General features: G+C 29.8%; 2 protein-coding genes across 5 annotated transcripts; one reads left to right on the forward strand and one right to left on the reverse strand.

The window, feature by feature from the left end:
* Positions 1–4905: 4905 nt before the first annotated feature.
* Positions 4906–7515, forward strand: LOC110638825 (cytochrome B5-like protein). 2 transcript variants are annotated; one of them, XM_058146009.1, is made up of 6 exons: positions 4906–5037; positions 5163–5319; positions 5465–5505; positions 6371–6448; positions 6563–6654; positions 7149–7515. In XM_058146009.1, exons 2-6 carry the CDS (start codon positions 5220–5222, stop codon positions 7213–7215), a joined length of 378 nt encoding a protein of 125 aa, XP_058001992.1. In that variant the 5' UTR covers positions 4906–5037; positions 5163–5219; the 3' UTR covers positions 7216–7515. The 2 variants fall into 2 exon arrangements, with proteins under 2 accessions (XP_058001992.1, XP_058001991.1); XM_058146008.1 differs by having other exon boundaries at positions 4933–5037; positions 5219–5319.
* A 1391-nt stretch (positions 7516–8906) lies between these two features.
* Positions 8907–17974, reverse strand: LOC110638831 (uncharacterized). 3 transcript variants are annotated; one of them, XM_058146012.1, is made up of 15 exons: positions 17637–17973; positions 14892–14929; positions 14667–14722; positions 14375–14549; positions 13756–13857; positions 12633–12704; positions 12180–12296; positions 11990–12067; positions 11274–11336; positions 11102–11198; positions 10890–10968; positions 10604–10815; positions 9928–10073; positions 9408–9530; positions 8907–9310 (listed from the first exon to the last, which is right to left on the reverse strand). In XM_058146012.1, the coding sequence occupies exons 4-15, from the start codon at positions 14528–14530 to the stop codon at positions 9158–9160; spliced, it is 1398 nt and encodes a 465-aa protein (XP_058001995.1). In that variant the 5' UTR covers positions 14531–14549; positions 14667–14722; positions 14892–14929; positions 17637–17973; the 3' UTR covers positions 8907–9157. The 3 variants fall into 3 exon arrangements, with proteins under 3 accessions (XP_058001995.1, XP_058001993.1, XP_058001994.1); XM_058146010.1 differs by lacking the exon at positions 14892–14929 and having other exon boundaries at positions 17637–17974; XM_058146011.1 differs by lacking the exons at positions 14892–14929; positions 17637–17973 and adding an exon at positions 15490–15904.
* Positions 17975–20725: the final 2751 nt, after the last annotated feature.

The raw sequence follows: 20725 nt of genomic DNA on the forward strand, positions 1-20725 counted from the left end.
TAAAAGAGTTGTCACTGAGACTCTTTTAAAGTTCTGAAGCCTCTCATCATCTGAAAGTATGATTAAAGAAAATATAACCAAACCTGATTGAATGATTAAAGCTAATGCTAATTAAACTAAAGAAATCTTGTAGTTGGTGTGACTTCACTGTTTATTTATTTTTCTTTCTTCTTTCCATATTAAGAATCCTTCACACATTAGAAATGCCATGGATGTTTCTTCTTGCACCTTGTTTTACCCAATTAGATATATAGGACAAGCAACCCAACTTCATCAAATGATGATAATATTCTATTTAATCATAATAATGTTTCATTACAAATGGTACATATCGATCTTTAAGAGATCATATGAGAGATACTTTTGAAATCATATATGATATATTATACATATAATCTAATAATTTATGTATCAGTCCATCAAATAAAATTCTATAAAAAAAATCTTTGAAATTATTATTTTTTGTGACTTGAATTTTGAATATATTTTAATAAATTCGAATTGTGATCCAACTTAAAAATTTTGCGTTGCAATTCAATTAGAATAAAAAATAAAATCTGTGATGATAGCAAAGAACACAGACCAATATAAATATTGTATTTTTCTACTATTTATTTAGATTTGTGAGATATTCGAAAAATACATTAAGGTTAAAATTTGAGAGTTTTGAGTGATTATATCTTATTCTTTTTCATTATAATAGAACTTTATATTTCATCTTACTCATGAATGTAAACATAATAATTGAACCGCATAAATTTTGTGATTTTTTTTCTTTTTTCTTTTTCATATTGTGTGATTGTGCAACCTTTCATTTGCGTAATGGCTATAATATAAATCTTATATAATTACAAACTCCACTTAATGGTATACTTTCTTTCAAGTTTCAACAAGAGGTACGTTTTATGATCTAAAATCTTCTTCATCAAATCTTGAATGTTGTTACATACATTTGTGTCATTGTAGAGTGTAAACCATATACATATATAATACATTACATTACATCACATCACATCATTTCTCCTAAGAAATAATGCTTGTTAATGCATATATATAATGTTTAATCATTCAACATTCTACATAATAGCATACATAGGCATCATTCCATATTGTATACAAGTCTTAAATGATTTCTTAATCTGGCTTCCTTGTGTATCATGTGCAAAGTCTGGATTTTTTTTCACTTATTAGAAATGATTATCTTAATTTAAAGGAATAATGCATTTGATTCTTAGCACAATAAAGAATAAAGCATTTTATGTGTTTGTCCAAAACCTTTTACCAAAAGTAGTTCTATTTTATATTTTATCAAATATATTTTAAGAGACGAATTTATCATAACCTTAAAAAATAGAAACATTAGATCGTTCATTCTTATCTAGATTTGATTCATTATAATTCAAAATAAATATATAAAATTTATATATTTTATAGATAAATCTCACCATATATATTGTATTTTAAATCTATAATAACCTAAATATATATAAGAAAAATCCTCACCACACATATAATTTGGTGAATAGATCTGATCTATTATAATTATAATAAAAAGTATTTTAGCACAAGTAAAATGCATAAGAATTTAGACCTATAATTTTTTTTTGGGTAAAAGTTAATAAATAGGTTATTAATTTAGATTAATGATCCTGATTCATGTCTTTAATAGATAATTAACTTAGGTTAATTATTAAATCCATTAATTGCATAATTCTCTCTTGCTATCTTTTTATCATTATTGCTAATAAAATTGTTAGTTAAATGAAATTTTTTATATAAATATATAAAAAAAATGATATTAGCTAGGAAAGGATAATATTAATTTAATTTTAAGCATCAAGAAATGCAATTAACCATTATTTTATGGGGAAAAAAAGTTGGGGTTCTGATGGCTATGATAATTTCTTGATTATTTCTTTAATTTGATGGGCAATCAATTAGGCATGGAATAAAATGATTGAAACACATGATAAATGATTCTTCATTAAAAATAAATAATAGTACAAAACAAATTTAGTGGGAATGGGATGGACACTTCCAAGAATTATCTATCTCCTGTGAGATGGAGAGACAAAAGATGGCTAGGATTTGACTTGCAGGCTTTACTTCACGTGGGCTGACGTTCTTATTTGCCAACTCCTCCAAGCACCTAATTCTTCTCTTTTATTATCTTCATTTTATTTTATTATTATTACTTTACAAAATCAATCAAAAATTTTATAAATATTTCATTTTTCTTTTTACATTTTTATAAACTTTTAGAATATATACATACATTATTACCAACATTTCATTACTTTTATATTGTCATTACTATTATTATTAAACGGGGTCGTTTTACATCCTGCGCGTATAACCAGAAAATTAGAAAGGATTTGAAACGTAAAGAGAAAATTGAGGGATGATCGGCAAGGAAGAAATAAACTTAAGAAAGGAAAAAGGCATTATTTTGAAAGGATTTACAAAATTGCCATTCAATTGACACTGAACCATGAATAATAGAATTTGAAAGGAAAATTTCATAGATCGTTGTCCAACATTAATTTAGAATGAGATACTTAAGATGTATATAAGACTTGAAAAAATTCTCTTCTCTTGACCTAACTTTTAGGGTAGAGTAAGACTGAATTCATTTTCCTTATATGATATTAAAGCATATGTCTGAAAGTAGGGGTGAGTAGATTTTGGTTTGAATCAAAAAATCTAATCAAATCGAATTAATTCGGTTCAATCGATTTGATTTTAAAATTTAATCAGTTTGGTTCGATTTTATATTATAAAAATTTAAATTATTTCGGTTCATTTTGATTTTGAAGAGAAAAAAAATCTATTAAATCGAACCGAATAATAATTTTATATATTTAAATCGAATCAAATCAAACCGAATTGATTTTTGAATTGGTTTATTTTTATGGGAAATTTATGAACTATATTTAATTATATATATAAATTATTTAATTTCATTGATTAATATTTATGAGGTTCAAATCAAAGTCAAAATTAGAACTTAAAAATTAAGTCTAAATTTAAAAATTAATCAAAAATCAAAATCGATTGGTTTGAACCGAACTGAACAGAAATAAAATGGTTTAATTCGATTCGATTTTTCATTCATTTTGATTTGATTCAATTTTTAAAATAAATAATTAAATTTTTATAATTTAATTTCATTCGATTCGGTTTGATTTGACCTAAATGGTCACCCCTACCTAAAAATTGAGCTACTAAAAATTAAACAAATGCGCAACGTTTTGGCTAACAGCGGGCTATAAAGCTAGGCTGCAAACTGACAAATGTCAATTAGTGGACTTCATAAACAAAATGTTTGCGTGAGACAATGGGAGTGTGTGTGTGTGTGTTAAAATCGCATAAATGGATCACTTTACAAGGAAAAAAAAAAAAGACCCATATCTTTCAATTTTTTAAAAACCCATTATCAATTAAAATAAACATTATTAATTTCTTTATAATATTTTATATAGGAGTAATGCTTTACTAATTGATTTTTTTTTATTAATATATAATTAAGCATGTGAATCATGTTTGATAAATAGTGGTCCTTCCTCTGCCTGTCTCTGGGTTAGCGTAACTTAGTACTAGGATAGGAAGTGTAGCAGCCGGAGACCAAATTTGGATACTTGTTGTTAGGCCACTATTATATATATTATAGGTAGAAAACATGTGATGAAGGTGGCGACAATTGCAGAAGCTTGTTAATTATTTTTAAACAATATTAATTAACTAAAAAGTTAATTATATCTGTAATTAATCACATGTATTTATCAACAAAGTCTAGTGATGCACATTTCATATTGTTATGTGTATCGAAAGGGCAACAGATTAGGGAATTAATTAGATTGCTAATTATGTTGATACAAGAGGAGGAGTGTTTTTCTTCTTTTCTTTAGTTTTTTTTACGGTGCGTTTCAATAATAATAATAATAAGATATATTTTAAAATAATTTAAATTTAATATTATTACATTTAAATTCTTTGCAAAAAGGGGTTTAGTGAAAGATCAAAATTCTATTACTCTATAACATTGATTAGCAATAAATTTATCTCCAAATCATTTTTAACATTGATTAAATTGAACTATGAAAATGGATTTTGGAATATATTACATATAATTACATAAAATAGGAATGTGAACCTCTGATTTTACAAGTTGGAATTGGAATATATTAAGAATTTCAAATGAATTCTTATTTAAAATAAATATTAAAATTTTAGATTTATAAATAAATTTTATAAAATTTATTTATACTAAACACTATGTTAGACTTCTTTTAAAATAAATTTTATGTAAGAAAAGAATTTAATTGAAATCTCATGCTAATGATATAATTTTTTTACTTAATTTATATTTCTTTAAAAATAAATTAACTTATTATCTTTTCAAGTATGAGAATTTATAAAAAAATATATATATATATAATAATAATTAAATTGAATTATTGTGAATTTCTAGTTATAAAATAAAGTGATCATGATTGTGTTAAAATTCATTTCAAGTCCTTTTCTTCAAATAATTTTTTCAAAGGAAGTCTTTTCGAGAGTCTATGTAATTCCAATTGACATCCTTCGGCAATTCTAATTATAAAATTAATTTAGTTGTGTGAGAAATAAATCAAAAGTCTCTCCTAAAATATTCTTAAAATTACATAATTCTTAAAATTGTTAGTTCATAAGTGGGAACTCTAAATGAGAAAATAAAATATAGGATAAAGTATTATAAGGTCCCTAAATTTTTTAAAAATTAATTAATTAATTGGTCTTTAAATTCGTCAAGCCGATTTAAATTTTCCTTGCTTATTCAAAATAGAACTAATTAGTTTTTAGGTCCAGCCCACGATCAGGTTGTCCAGGTGCAGCACGAGATCCACAGGAAAACACAACGATGCTGCCGAAATTAATTAAGGAACACTCCGCTCTGGCAAACAGCAAACTCACACTTGCATCTGCATTTGGAACGCTTTCGCTTTTCTCTCGTTTTCTCAGCTGCCAAACTCAGTGTTTTATCATACATTGAAGAAGGTACACTTTTCTAATACTGTTTAATAAGTTTTCTTTATTGTTGGGTTTGGGCAATGGGCAAAAGGCGAAGCAAATTTCAACTTCTTTTTTACATTGAAAAGTAAATTTTATTTTTCTTTTTTCAGAAAGCTTATGAATTGCATGTACTGTATCATTTGATATGGGTTTTTTCTTGGGTGAGTATGGTTCTTAATGCAGTAGAAGGAGCTGAATCTGAGATATGGCTGGCTTTGGGTGTCTTATTGGGAGGTTTCTTTTTGATTCCTCGACATCTGAAATCTGGTATTTTTTCCCTTCCTTTCCTTCCTTTTATTTCCTGCCTATTTCTTTCCAATTTGTCCCTGATTAGAAGCTAAATTTTGAGATAGACAGAGACAGAGAAGGTACTTTTGCTATGTTTTGATGGTTAAATATTTGTTCAATGCAGCTCAAAGACAAAAGATGCACTCGAGTGCTAGCAAAAAGAAGGTGCGTGTAATAGTAGGAACTTCAAAGCAAGCCTAAAAGAGTTTATGATTTTAATATTTCAGTGTTTCAATTGCATTGCATTCTCGAGTTCGCAATTTGCTTGCAGGGGAACCCACAACCTGTCAGACTGAAAGATTCTGCGCTCTGAAACTCTCAAAGATTTTTATGTTTTAGAATTTATTTAATCATCCATCTTATAAGGATAAGGGATTTAGCCCTCTCTTTATTTAATTGAAAGTTAATAAACCATGCAAGTAGTGGCATTGTCTCAGACAAAAAATGAAGTTGCATTTGAAATTCTGGATGTGTGCATGCTATTAGAGCTTGACCCATGCTTCCTTTTTGCTCAAAGCTCTCTTTGTTTGCGCTAAAAACATTCGTGAGGATCTAACTTCTTAATCATAGACTAGATCTAACTTCTTAATCATAGACTAACTGCACATTGACTATAAAGTTAGTTTTCTTTCTATCATTCAAGAGAAAAAAAAAAATGGCGTCTAGGCACTGGAGAGAGCAAGCCAGAAAGAGGGCATAGTCTGCTTGTGTTGACACATATTAAAGTTAATTATTTATGATAAACATGATATCTACATTGCATATTTTGGTGACCAGATTTAATGAGTCTTGAGGACTATACGCTTTGCATTCTTGTAAATTGGCTGCTGATATGTTACCCCAAATTTGTAACCATTGGTTATATAAGCTATCATGTGATTTTATTATTTGTCAAAGACTGATGGGATAGGCCAAGGATCCATGTAGCAAAGATGTTAATCGCCTCTATTTCTCTTTCTAATACCATTTATCCTAGTTGTAAGTGTTAATTAACTCTATATGTTTTGAATAAACTATTTCTTGTTCTTAGGCATACACAGTTTACAGTAAAGCTGAAGTATCCCTGCACAATAATAGAGCTGAGTGTTGGATCATTATCAAGGATAAGGTATTTCTTAGTTTAGTTCAGTCCTCCATATAAAATTCTAAACTGACCCTCATTTTAGTGTGATATAATGTGATGATGCTTCTTACTTACACTTGCATCTTCTATGACTGACAGGTGTATGATGTTACCTCATACGTAGAAGAACACCCTGGTGGCGATGCCATTCTAACACACGCTGGGGATGATTCAACTGAAGGATTTTATGGGTATGCACATATCAACTGAAATAAATTTCCGTCTCAATACCCTCAAATATTTCAAAGAAAAGGATTCATCAAACAATTGTCCGCATTAGTCCTGTTATTTTCTTTGCCAATGTTGATCGACAATACTAATAGGATCATATTTCTGTAGTAAATTGTTTCAGTCAATTAGGATAAACTTTCACGGGGTTGGCAAGCCCTTCATTAGCTGTGCTTCAATCTGGGTATGGGATAAATTTGCTATTTGGCAATTGTAAATGATGAAATTATTTTGGGCTTCCAACTCCAGACCATCTGTAAACACTGCTTCACACTGCCACTTAGCTCACTCATAATCAGTCAGCAAAAAAATATCATTTCACTTGTTCTCATAAAAATCTAAATAATGCATTTTTCTATTGATTCCCTTGTCTGATTATGTCATAGTTACACATTGGACTGTATTTTAATTGGACAGTTTGCCTCACCAGCTTTTTCATTTTCAATTCTATGCGCAGGCCACAACATGCTACCAGAGTTTTTGACATGATTGATGACTTCTACATTGGAGATCTAGAGCAGTAATCTTTTACACCATTGGATCAAAAAATTATCCAAAGAAGCGTGTATCAAGAGAACATTATTCTTCTGTTGGCTTTCTGACTTTCATCTGACATTTTCCCCATATCTTGCATAGTTTTGGAATCAGCTGTTCGTTAACTAAGTGACAGTAGATGATGGACTAAGCTTTAGCAAAATAGGTTCAGGGGTTTTGAAAATTGAAAGTTGTAGCCCCACCTCATTCACAATGCCAATGGATATGATTTGTAAATTTGATAACTCTGCAGGGCTCAAGTATGACAATTTGGATAAATTATAGGATAATTACTGATCTTCATTATTTGAAAATGAAATAATTTGGTACTCAAATTTAATTTTGAAGATAAAAATTAAAAACATACTTTCAAGAGTCGGTAAATTAGTCGAATTAAAAAATTAATAAAAAAAATAATAAATTGTACCAATCGTCTCAAAAAGTTCTCCTCATGCAGTAGGTTCTACTTTTTTTTTTATTTATCTTTATTATTAAATTAATTAATCATTATTATTTATAAAATTATTTTATTTTAATTAAATTTATTAATAAAACTATTAATTATATATATTATTTATTATTATAATTTATAACAATCTAGAAAAATAATAATATAATTATAATAGAACTTAAATTTTAAAATAATATTTTACTAATATATGATATGTTATCAATATTTTTATTTTTATATAAAAAATAAACAATAAATAATAATTTATAAATTTATTTTGATTAAATATTAATTTAGTGTTAATTTTTAAAAAATAAAATTTTAAATTTTTTATTATAAATTAAAAGGATTTTTTTTAAATAAAAATAAAATTGATAGATTTTATTTTAATAAATTAAATTAAGTAATTAAAATGAAATTAGCATTTAAACTGAGAGCAATTTACCCTTTTTCTCACCGCACACACCTACGTATTTAAATCAAATCAACCAGCCCAAAATCAATATTTGACAATTTCATTTCCTGGACAATTTCTTTTAAGTATCAACCCACTAAATAGTATTATCCGCTTTGATCACTATAAGTCTCGTGAATTTATCCCTTAAGTTTTTTACACTCAAAAGCGCGTTATCTAAGTTAAAAGGCTTATCACTTATATAGTCCCTCACTTTTCCCTTCATTTTTTATGTGTAACTCAGTTAATTACTACCCTTACTCTGAACCTCAAATAACGCCCATCTCTTTACTACAGCATTCTCTACGTAACCACTGTTATCCCGAAAAGGTGAATTATTACAATTTCTCACCGTTCTCAACACCAGTAGACCTCCGTGGACCTTGCCGATCATCGTCAGTCAATGCTTCATTTGTTGTCACATTTTTTAGCGTTCAATATAATTAGAAAATAGATTAATAAAAATATTAAATTTAATTTTTTTAAATAAATTATTTTTTAAGTAAATTATTTTTTAAATAATTTCATTAAAATATAAAGATATTTATATTTTTAAGTATTAAAAAATATTTTTTTAAATTAATTTTTATGAAAAATATTTTTCGTACCAAAGCCATTTTTCACGAAACATACATAGGTAAAAGATTCTCCATTTTACAGATCGCAAACAGAGAATGGAACCTTTGGAGCTTTGATCCGACTAAAGGAAAAGGAAGTTACGGCGGGTGGAATCATTCGAAGGGCTACTTTACAGTGGTCTCTAAAACACTCCGCCATTGCCTCAAATTTCGTATTAAATACTATAAATTACATAGAATACAGAACAAATACCACCGCAAATTACAAAATCAGCCCAGAAATCAAGATGGCCTAAATTGGAGAATATTTTTGATTGAATGGAGATTATATATATATAAAAAAATCAATCAATAATGGACTAGCGAACCCTATCCGAGGATACCCGCGTAATCCACCAAGAGTTATGCTCCCGAGACCCATTGGATCTTTTGCAAATTAAAGCCAATATCTAGCCATCAAATTTCTTAGGCTGTCGCCACTGTGCCAAACTCTTTGCCAAAGAGCCAAGCAAAGAGGCTCTGGGAGGAGCTCCCTTCTTCCCATATAAATGTTTTCCTCCCAAGTCCGTGTAAATTGGACCCTTATCCTTACTTCTTTCAATCTGCACAGCAACAGAAAGAGAAAAATAAAAATTACAAAAAAAAAAAAGTAAATGGACATTTCAAACCTAGCTTCCTCAAATAGTAATAATAATAAACCTTGCTTATTTTTCCATTCTTCAAGTGGTACCGTATACCAGACCAATTTATAGACTGAGAGAAGTGTGAACGGAGTGCAGATATGGGATATAAGAAGTTATCCACCAGCATTGCAATGAATACCTGTTGCATTCAACATCACATTAGTTGCAAGACATCAGTGCTTATTGTTTAAATCACAACCTAACTCGGATTTGGGCTTCTATTAAAAATTGGGGCCTTTCTGTGAATATACTGAATAATTGCTAGCTCTCATATTTGAAGAGAACTATTCCATTCAGATCATCAATCATCTTTTCAACCATAGCTTAATCCCCCCACCCAAATATACAATGCTAAGTACCAACTAGAAGAATGTCAAGGTGAAGGCCAGTTACAGTATTTCATTGTAAAGCAGACAGTTATTCAAAAGAGGGTAAAACACTTGGGCCATCTGAAAATTTTTTACACATTAATTCCACATCCAGAATGAAGTTTACCAAAAAATGCAACTGCGCCAAAAGAAACTAGAAATACTCACGAGGACCCAGTTATAAGAAGCAAGAGAAAGTCGAGGTGCCTCGGGCGACAGCATGTTGCATAGTTGAACTTCTATTCTCGTCAAATTCCACATTGAGAAAAGTTCTGTAAAGGTGCACACAGCTAGGCAGGTGACCAGTAACAACCCTGGGGACATTGCATAAAAACAAAAGCCAAATCTCAAAATAATAGTCGGCTCTAGCAATGAATTTTTACCCACACATGCAAAAGTGAAGGAAAATTACTTTAGTTTGGATTTATGATTGATGAAAACACTTATGTTGTCATTAAGCCAAAAAGAAAATGGAAAAAAGAACATTTCTGTTTTCAAAACTATAACCAATCACTATATTTTCTTTGTAATCACATGTTATTTACTGAAACATCTCAAAAAAGGGGTGATGTATTGGGAGTTCTAATTGCAATGTAATATTGGTTACAGGAAAATGTAACAGAAAGGGTGAGAAGCTTCTTCATAGATCCTTCTAAAAGCCACATCCTACATGTTTCACCTTAAAGTTCAGAATACCACCATCGCCCCCCCCCCCCCCCCAAAAAAAAAAAAAACAACCCACAAAAGGAGTTCTAATTTCCATCTGAATCAACATACAACTTATACTCCTCTTTTTTGACAAGTGAATCATCAAACCGAAGTACAGTAATATGCTCATGCTCACCATTAGAAACAAAGATTGTTTCCTCATGTGCATATCCTCGGATATAGATTCGCAGTGCTGCAGCAACATGAGTCATAGCCATAAAGTATGGCGCCACAAACCCCCATGATAAATAGCAGTGGGAAGAAAATAAAGCTCGGTTCATTATCCAATTAACCTTCGTTGTATATGATTCCAAAACAAATGTTTGCTTCCTCAAGTAATTCCAGTACCTATAAAAAAGTCAATAACTAAGTGTTGAATGAACTGTAGGACATTAACGTATAAACAATTAGACGTTACAAACCTTGAAAAACTAAGATCACTAGCAAGTGGGTGAGGAAAAACAGCAACTGGAGGTGATGTAATAAGCCTCTTATGAGCCCCTAGAAAGTGATGATAAAGTGAACCATCAATAAATAATGATAGCCAAAGCTAGCACGAAGTTGTGAGACATGGAGATAGGAGAAAGGCAGCTTCTAACTAAAACTAAAATCAGCAAATTCATGAATTTATTACCAGCTATAGCTGCAAGAGTCATATCATCAGAGTATCCACCATCTCGCAGTCCTGAGACCACACCATAGCGGTCATATCTAAAATCATCAGCATGCATCTGAAAAAGTCCAGAACAAATAAGCCAGCTTTTCAATCCTGTGCAAAGTTTTAAAGCATATTGGTCGGTACTTACCATCATGCACCCACCCCATAGAAAGAATGTTTTCCCACCGGTGGCAAAGCCCATCGAACAAGGCTGTTCATAGAAATTATTCAACATTCTCATGAGTAGAAAGATATAACACTGGGTGAAAATGAAGCAAACATACGCAGAATGTAGTCAAGCCTGTTAATAACTATCATAACAGTATCAGTCTGCAAATAACAGTTCCATAAATACTAGTAATGCTTTTTCAATAGGAAATGCAAGTCCAACTCCATTGAACAAAATTTAAACCAAATTCCCCAAAAAATTCTATATATATAGAGAGAGAGAGGGAGAGAGAGAGAGAGAGAGAGAGAGAGAGAATAGAAAAGAAAATAAAAAGGTGAATACCACTCCTGGCCAGAGTGTTTATCTATAACATCATTGCAATTCAAATTAAGTAAATTTAAAGAGACACGTCAAGTTAAAATTTCTAAGATCATTAGCAACCTGAAAATGATAATAATTATTGTTATTATTATTATTAGAAATTGAAAATAGGATTTCTTTTTCAATATGGTTCTTCCAGTAGACAACCCTGTTGCAAGAGTCAATCACATGCCCCTCCTATCCTAGTTCACCAAAGTAAGCCACAATTTCATCTATATAACGGACTAAAGTATCACATGCATAATTGTCATAAAGGTTAGAAAATTTATAAGGAAATTTAAAGAAACAGGAAAAGGTTACAAACTGTGTTATACCATGTGATATTCATAGATGCAGTAGCTTCCTAAACTCCCTGAAGGCAGATCAAGAGGGTATCCTGTTTGAATAAATATCTGCATGTCATTACCAAAAAGTTAAAATAATAAAATGAATCCATAGTTTAGACCACTACACAACTACACAAGTACACCTATAAATGATATGAGCAATAACAAGAACGCATACCTCAGGATTTTTTTCCATTTCAGCAGTCAGGGCTCCAATAGACCCAGGGTGCAGCCTAACATCATCATCCAAAAATAATACATACTTGCTGTCTTTATGCATTTTCTCTGCACCAAACTAGACAAAACCACCATTACACAAATTAAATGCCAACCAAAACATACTTCTAGAGAAATAATAGCAAAGACAACAAAAACAAGTATAGGCAGGCTCAAATTGCTATATGTTCTTCTAAATGTGTGTCCTGGTTCTCTAAATGCAATCCATATAGGAAGGTGATACAATGTTCAGTACAATCAAGCATCTACCCCAAGGCAGAAAATCCTACTTGATAAGTATTTTTTCAATTTATAGCTATGTCCTACAAATGAAAATAACAAATGATGTTTGTGACATATTTAACCAAAAGGACGTTGGCAAAGACCATTTAATAAGTTTTAAACTGTTGCATACCAACTGGTTGTGAATTTTCTGACTACAAGTTGTTGACAAACCAGCTACAATAACTCTAACATCAACAGCATCCTGCATAAATTTTAAAAAGGAAAACTGAATTAATTAATACTAAAAATAATAGCAATAAACAAATAAATGAAATTAAGAGTCAAGAAAGCAAAATTACAGATTCAGTTACAACATTTTGAATTTTCATGATGCTCACAAAACAAGTATATTATTTGTCCATATTTCCATATTCAAACTTCCTATATTGTTTCCCTTCAAAACTGAACACATCATTGGTTCAAACCTTTCAAAATTGCCCTTGAACCTGGAAGGTTAGAGCATGCACATAAAAACAAATGCATGCAAAAGCACACACAGAGAGTGAGAGCAAACAGTTGGGAATCAAAACAATTTCTTATAAATGCCAATACAATTAATGATGCTCCATCACAGGGATGAAGTTCCCAAGATGGAAAAACAAATTGGGATAGCAGGAGTGTCTTAAAACATGTGTCAATTCCACACACACAATTAAGGGTGAGCAGATTTCGGTTTAAACCGAAAAACTGAACCGAACAGAGTCAATTCGGTTCAATCGGTTCGGTTTTACATTTAATCGGTTCAGTTTAATATTATTAAAATTTCAGTTATTTGGGTTCGGTTCGGTTTTGAAGAGAAAAAAATCAGTTAAACCGAACCAAACCAAATTGAACCGAATCGATTCTTGAATTGATTTATTTTTATGGGGAATTTATGAATTATATTTAATTTTATATATATAAATTGTTTAATTTCATTGATTAATGTTTATTAGGTTCAAATCAAAGTCAAAATTAGACCAAATAACTTGAAAATTAAGTCTAAATTAAAAAATAATTAAAAATCAAAATCGATCAGTTTTAACCGAACCGAACTGAAATAGAGCGGTTTGGTTCGATTCGGTTTTTTATCAATTTCGGTTCGGTTCGGTTTCTAAAATATATAATTTGGTTTTCATAATTTAATTCGGTTCAGTTCTGTTTGAACTAAATGCTCACCCCTACACACAATATTATAATTAAAGTCTTTTCCTGATTGAGAAAAGAAAATTCATAATTGTAAGAATAAAGTAGATCAGTGAAATAAATTATACCTTAAACTCTGGTATTAAGCAAGATACAGCATGGTATGCAGGGTCTTCTGTACTTTCCACTACAAAAAGGAATTCCAGAGGACCACCATAGAGAGATGTGATCTGCATGTATTAGAATACCAAAATCATAGTTAATGGCACTTAAAACAATGTCAATTCTTCCAACCAAAAAGGTATGAGTAACAAAAATTAAATAGAATTACAAATAGTAGAAGGATTTTAAACCCCAACAAACAAAGATCAAAGAAACACAGTCTAGATGCTGAAGAATCATCTCAAAGGTAAAAATAAGACTTGTCTTCTAAGAATCTAGAAACCCAGGGAACTAAAAAACTTAATCAACTTCATTTAGGGACGAGAGGAAAAAAAAATATCTTAAAACTCAAACTTGAAGCAACAGATCAATAGATATACTTATTTTTACTTCTCTTTGTTGCGCGAAATGACAGGAAAAAATTCCTAAGCTTTAAAGGATGAGAGGGAAAAAAATCTTAAAACTGAAATGTGAAGCCATTGGATTGATAGACATGCACATACTGGTTTTAGCTTCTCTCTTTAGCTATGCGGGAAAAAAATGAGGAAAAGAACACCAAAAGGCACCTCAGAATGAACAACGTACCTGACTCCTCCAATTATGTAAATTGTGTTCCCCAAACCCCTTTAAGGGCATAACAACAGTCACTCGAGGCAGATTGACCTGATTTGAGTGCTCCAGTTCATTGATATCATGAAAAAGAAATGCAAAGCTATTGCCAGCTCTCATACTACTCTTCATCCGCTTGATCTCTCTATTCCTGTGAGAGAAAATTTACTGATTTTTAAAAAGCAAAGGCAAGTAAAACTAAAATGATAACCACGGATGAAAGATAAATACAGAGAGTTATTAAATCATGTTTGAAGAATCCTGATACCTGACAAAAGCCGCAAAAGCCCACCCAATGGCAAGTGTTAGGCAGATCACGCATCCCTGCATTACAAATAAAAGATTCCAAGTCACAACTACACTATCCTCCTAAAGCATTCAACATGAGATGGAGAGATGAGGACATGATCGCAAAAAATAACATGGGCATGCAACGGGTGAAATTAAAACAGGAGCAATGAAGTAATTAAAAATAAATAATGACACTAAGCACCTTTTGGATGACCTTAAAAGGTATGTGTATTGGTGTGCCTGAGAGCCATGATTAAAAAGAAAAAATAAAGTATCAAGCTGCATATCTAATATCACCATATCTTGCAAACAAAATAGCTACTAAAGGTATATATTACCATAAACATATAAAAAAAGAATCCTGAACAGCTAGTACAATACAAACCAAACTTCATTAATTCTTCTATAACACCATCAAGGAAACCACACAGTCAAATGAACTTAGCAAACACGCAGAACCTTTACTGTAATACAAGTTCATCAAAAACCTCAAAGACCTCATTTAACCACCCCTTGCGTAATTCCATCCCGTGCCCATGTAATTAAATCATATCCCCCATTTTCTACTGGAAATCACCCTTCTCTACCCAATGCAACTTCCAATGCCATAAAAAACTGAAGCAGCTTCAAGGCATGGTGAAAAAATAATATTTAATATTTGTCTCTAGTTCAGATTTGTTAACCATGATCCTATTAGCTTAGTTTAGAAACAATAAACATACAGTTAAAAAAAATGGGCATTTCAATCTAAACAGCCAGCCACTATTATATTAAAAGGTATACAGTCAATAAAGAATTACATCATAGCATCCAACAGAGCTAAGTAGAACCATGAGATCGCCCTCAACGGCGTGGTCAACAAAGAAAGATATGAAAACATTGGAGCAGCTCCTTATCTCTCTCCCAACCCATCATTACTTTACCCTGATTATTTAATCCTCTATCCAAATAGCGCTTAAATATTAAGAATAACAAATAAATCTGTAGCTGAAAACTTCATTCAAGCACCATCAGAGCTAAAATTCCAAGGCAACTGAAAAGAACTACGAAGAATATTTCCATCTGAGCTAATGAGAAATAGTATGCTAACTCTTGAAAAAAATTAGGGTCATTTACAAGTTAGTTCTCGAGGAACGCCAAAAATCATAGGTCAGTCCCACAATTTTCAAGATGAAACAAGTTATCTCTTGAGATTTGATTTTGAATACAGAATGGTCCATCGGTCCAAATTTAGTCCAATTTACCGTTAACTATAGGTTAAATGACTAACATACCATTAACCCTATTTTCAATTTAAACAGTTACCTACCACAAATTTTATTCTGTTAACAAACTATCAAAATTTTTTATCTAAGTAAATTGTTTTATATTTAAAAAAAAATCCATTTATTACACCTAAAATAAAATAAATATAATTTTTATTAACATGCCCACTATATGTCGTGTCCTAAATTTACAAGAATAATTATGCTAAAATATATATATGTATCCTACTATAAATGTATTTTGCGTCAGTGTTTATAATTTATAGACTCATAAAATATGAGTGAATGTGATAAAATATTTAAAATTAGGAGGGTTAAAATAGTTTTATCATAATTTTATTGATTTATATTTTAAAAAATTATTAGCTTCATTGGACCATTTTTTTTATAAAATTATAATAAATAAAAATTATCAAATTATGCATATGATTTTTGCTACAAATCATGAAAAGTTAAGATAACCCTCTTAATTTTACATATGTTTTATTATACCCATACATATTCAATGGATTTAAAATCAAAAATAAGGGCACAAAATACGTTTATATTACGATACAAATATTTTATTTCTTAAAAATTTAGCAGATGACACATGAGATACATGTTAATAAAAAATTATATTTATTTATTTTAAACATAATATATATATATATATATATATATATATATATATATATATATATATATATTATTTGAATAAAAATACTATTTTCTTAATAAAATAAAATTTAAGTGAAACATTTTTTCAAATTGAAAATAGAATTAAGGTTATTTTATTTATTTAACATATAATCAACGTGAATTGGACCAATTTTAGACATAATGACCATTCTACTAAAAGAATCAAATATTGGAGACTAACTTGTTTTACCTGAGGGACTCCACTGTTGTTTTTGGCATTATTCCTAGATTGATTTGTAAATTGCCACATCTAGGAAAGGTTTTAAGAAACCCAAAAAAAAAAAAAAAAAAAAAAAAAAAAAAAAAAAGGTGAAATAGAGAAGGATAGAAAGATGTCCTAGATCCTGGAAGTATAATACCTACACATGGTACTTGATCATTCAAGATTTATATTGTCAAATGCAATTATATAAATCCCAGATAAAAATTGTAAGGAAAAAAAGAGAACTCATGTACGTGACAAAAATTCAAATACCTTTATCTGACGCCCATATGCGACAAAATTTTCATTTCACCGTCACAAACCAAAAAGAACAGAAGAAAAGAAAAGAAAAGAAAAGAAAAGAAAAGAAAAGCTGAGAAGGAAAAGTTCCGAAGTTTTTATCTGCATTGCATAAACTGACCAGCCGAGGTCCCAAAATCATGGAGCAAAAAGCTTTATCAATATATATGGAAAAAGCACTTCTAAGAAGATAACTTCAATCACTATCTATGGGAAAAGTTCGAATGTGAAAAATCGCAGCAGGTAAAAAGAAAAAAAAAATTGAAACAATTTTATAATTTAAAATCCAATCACTATAAAAAAAAAGGTTGAAAAAATAAAAGAAATGGAAATGAAAACTTGAATACAGTTGAGCTCGTGCAAAAACAATTCAATGTAATGGAGGCATTAAATCCACCGATTCAAAAAATGAAATGCATAACACAATTTGTCATGAAAATTACCAGGAACCAAACGGACCTGGATCTGAATAAGAAAAACAACAAGAGAATAAACAAACCTGGATCTGAAAGAAAATAGCGAGAGGACTACAAAATGCTCTACTGAGAGAGAAGAGAAACCAATCCAAAGACCCCAATGCCGGCATTGTTTCCCCTCTCTCTCTCTCTCTCTCTCTCTCTCTCTCTCTCTCTGTGTTCCCTTCGGCCCTTCCCTCCTCTTCTTCACTGCTCCAAGAAAAAGAACCCTAAATTTCAGGCAAAAAATCTCTGTGCGGCTCTCTGAATACACAAGTGAGTCGATAAAAAATGTCTCTCTCTTAAATAGCCATGCAAGGAAACGGCAGGAAAAAAAAAACACAGAGAGAGAGGGAGAGGGAGAGGGAAAGGGAGAGGGAGAGAGAAGAAACGGAAAAATAAAAAGAAGAGGGAGCGCGTAATTTATAATTTTATATTTAGGAGACTGGCCAATCGTTTTCACTAATAGTAACAAAAATCATGCGATGAGAGACAGCGTGGAAGAAGAATTTTAGTGGACAAGCATGGCGATTGTGATTTAGGCGCGTGTAGGATGTGGACCGCTTCATTACGAGTCAAAACTGATGATTTTAATTCAAAATTTAAAGATTGAAATCCGACAATAAAACTCAGTTTTAATTTATTTAATTTTGATTTTATTTAAATTTTAATTCTAATTTTAAATAAAATAATTTTAATTATAATAATTTTAATTTTAAAATAAATCATGACCTAATCAAATAGTAAAATTAGGTAAATTATTATATACATTAAGAGTATTAAAAAAATAATATTTATTTTTTTAAATATAATAAAATAATTTTTTTATTTATAAAAAAATAGGATTCATATTTATAGAGAGAAAGATATACACCTAATAATCTGTCGTAAGATTACGAATGAATATATGCACAAGTCCAGCTGTGAAGTGATGATTAACGTGACAATAGAATTGGAGAGGAATAAAGAAGCCTGAAATCTTTTATGCAATAGAAGTTAATGGTGTTATTCAGTGATGTTAGAATTAAAAATATGACTTATATATGACTTGTCTGGTTGTGATAACTAGTAGCAATGGATGCATATGCCAATGCCATAGCATAGGCTTTTCACGTGGCTTGCCAGCTATTTGCTTTGCATGCCATGGTTGTATGTTTATATATATATATATATATACATAATTATATGTAATTTAAATAATAATAATAATAATAAATTTTTATTATTAAATTAATTTTTGATAAAATTTTTACTTAATAAATTTTATTTAAATATTTTTTATTTTAATATTAATTTTTAAATTAAATTTTGATAAAATTATTAAAAAATATATTTTTTTAATTATTTATATATATAAATTAATGGTAATTTATCTAATTATTTTATTTAAAATGTAGCAGCATTGTTTTATTTATAAAAATAATTTAAAATTTATTATGCAATCGATTAAATAAATTTAGTGATACTAAATTACTATTTAATCTTATAAAATTATAAACTTGACTATTTTAACATTTGATTTATTAATTAAATTATTGTATATATTTTATTTTATTATTTGACTTTAGTTAATATTTTTAATTATTCTTGATTATACTCAAATTTTCAATATAATTCTATTTTTATATATAAAAATATTATTATCTAACTAAAATAAGAAAATAATCCAATGCAAAAGAGTAAGTAAAAAAGAAATAGAAAAAAAAAAAAACTGCTAACACGTTATAGTGAAGACTTGAAAGGTGGCTTTCAACTTTTTAGAAAAAAAATTGTATTAACTATATAAAAGGGTGTATATTATATATTTGGGTGACTTTATATAGAAAATATATATTGACTTTATATTAATTAATTATAATATAATATTAATTTTTATTTAATTATTTTAATTTAATTCATAATTTGAGTTCGTTTAACTCCTTTTTACAAAAAAAATAATTTATTTTACTTTTACTGTGCTTAATAGAGTAAAAAAATAAAATAAAAAATAAAAAAAAATATTTGTGAATCTAGTCCGATAACAATTTAAAGAAGTAATATAAATAATGAAGGAAATTAAAAAAGAATTTAAGAATAATTAGATGAAAAGATAATAATATGTAAGAGAAAAAAAGTTTAGTATGTGTCAAATGATAAAAAGTATCAATTATTTTTAGGTAGAGAGATAAAAAAAAATATATCAGATTTAATTAGACTATTAAATTATTATTGATTAAAAAAATATTATTTTTTACTTACCAAAATCCAGCTTTGAGATCAAATTTGGAGAAGACATGGGTCTCGTAGAGTTGAGTGAACAAGGCTTCAGGTTTCGGTAATGGGAACTTGTCATCTTGGAGGAAATGATTGAGGGGCTTGTAATTAATGACAAGTCGTTTCTTTCCTCTTAATCGTTCAGATCTTTTTTCAACATAAAAGGCCTGGCAAGGATATTCGAGCCTATACTTCACAGTGCTCTCATCTACATAGACGATATTCTTCTTTTTTCTCTAAAGATGTTACAGCCTATAGGACACTTCTCTCTACTTTTCAACAATTAGTAGATTCATATGGAATTATGCTATCAGAAAAGAAAAGCTCATTGGCCCAAACTGATATCAACTTCCTTGGAATGAAGTTCAAAGATGGAAAATACCAACCGGGACCTCACATTGCAGAAGAATTATTGAAGTTCTCTGATAAGAACTTGACAGTAAAATAAATATAACAGTTCCTTGGTATTATCAATTACATCAGAAAGTTTATTCTGCATGTGGCCACCCACACCTCCCAACTGTCAAAAATGCTTAAGAAGGATGCTCCGCCTTGAAAAGAGGAATAGACATGTGCAGTCAAGGTATTAAAAGAAGTGGCTCTAACTCCGCCACCTCTAAAGATTCCCAGCATTGGTGTAACACCCCTATATTCGATAGTGCGTTCTAATGTTCCAGTGACCAGTGTTGTCCGGACAGCTAGGATGCCTAGAACTACAGTTAGATATGGATGAGGAGATATAAAATAATGAAATACAAGAAAAGAAAATACAAGAAAAACAAAGAAAAAATAATAGCAAAGAAATGTAACCAAGTTAAACGAGCCGAGAACCCTAGCGATGGGTGACCGCACTGGGAAGTCACGGCGTGGACCGTTGACT

Source organism: Hevea brasiliensis, chromosome 4 (genome assembly GCF_030052815.1).
Source record: "Hevea brasiliensis isolate MT/VB/25A 57/8 chromosome 4, ASM3005281v1, whole genome shotgun sequence".
Taxonomy (NCBI): domain Eukaryota; kingdom Viridiplantae; phylum Streptophyta; class Magnoliopsida; order Malpighiales; family Euphorbiaceae; genus Hevea; species Hevea brasiliensis.

Coding starts and splice junctions, on each gene's coding strand:
- LOC110638825 (XM_058146009.1), top strand. CDS start 5,220: ATGGTTCTTAATGCAGTAGAAGGAGCTGAATCTGAGATATGGCTGGCT. Junction 5,506..6,370: donor CGAGTGCTAGCAAAAAGAAG/GTGCGTGTAATA, acceptor TCTTGTTCTTAG/GCATACACAGTTTACAGTAA. Junction 6,449..6,562: donor GGATCATTATCAAGGATAAG/GTATTTCTTAGT, acceptor TATGACTGACAG/GTGTATGATGTTACCTCATA.
- LOC110638831 (XM_058146010.1), bottom strand. CDS start 17,723: ATGCCGGCATTGGGGTCTTTGGATTGGTTTCTCTTCTCTCTCAGTAGA. Junction 14,723..17,636: donor CTATTTTCTTTCAGATCCAG/GTTTGTTTATTC, acceptor TTTGTAATGCAG/GGATGCGTGATCTGCCTAAC. Junction 10,074..10,603: donor AACAATCTTTGTTTCTAATG/GTGAGCATGAGC, acceptor CAATGTCCCCAG/GGTTGTTACTGGTCACCTGC.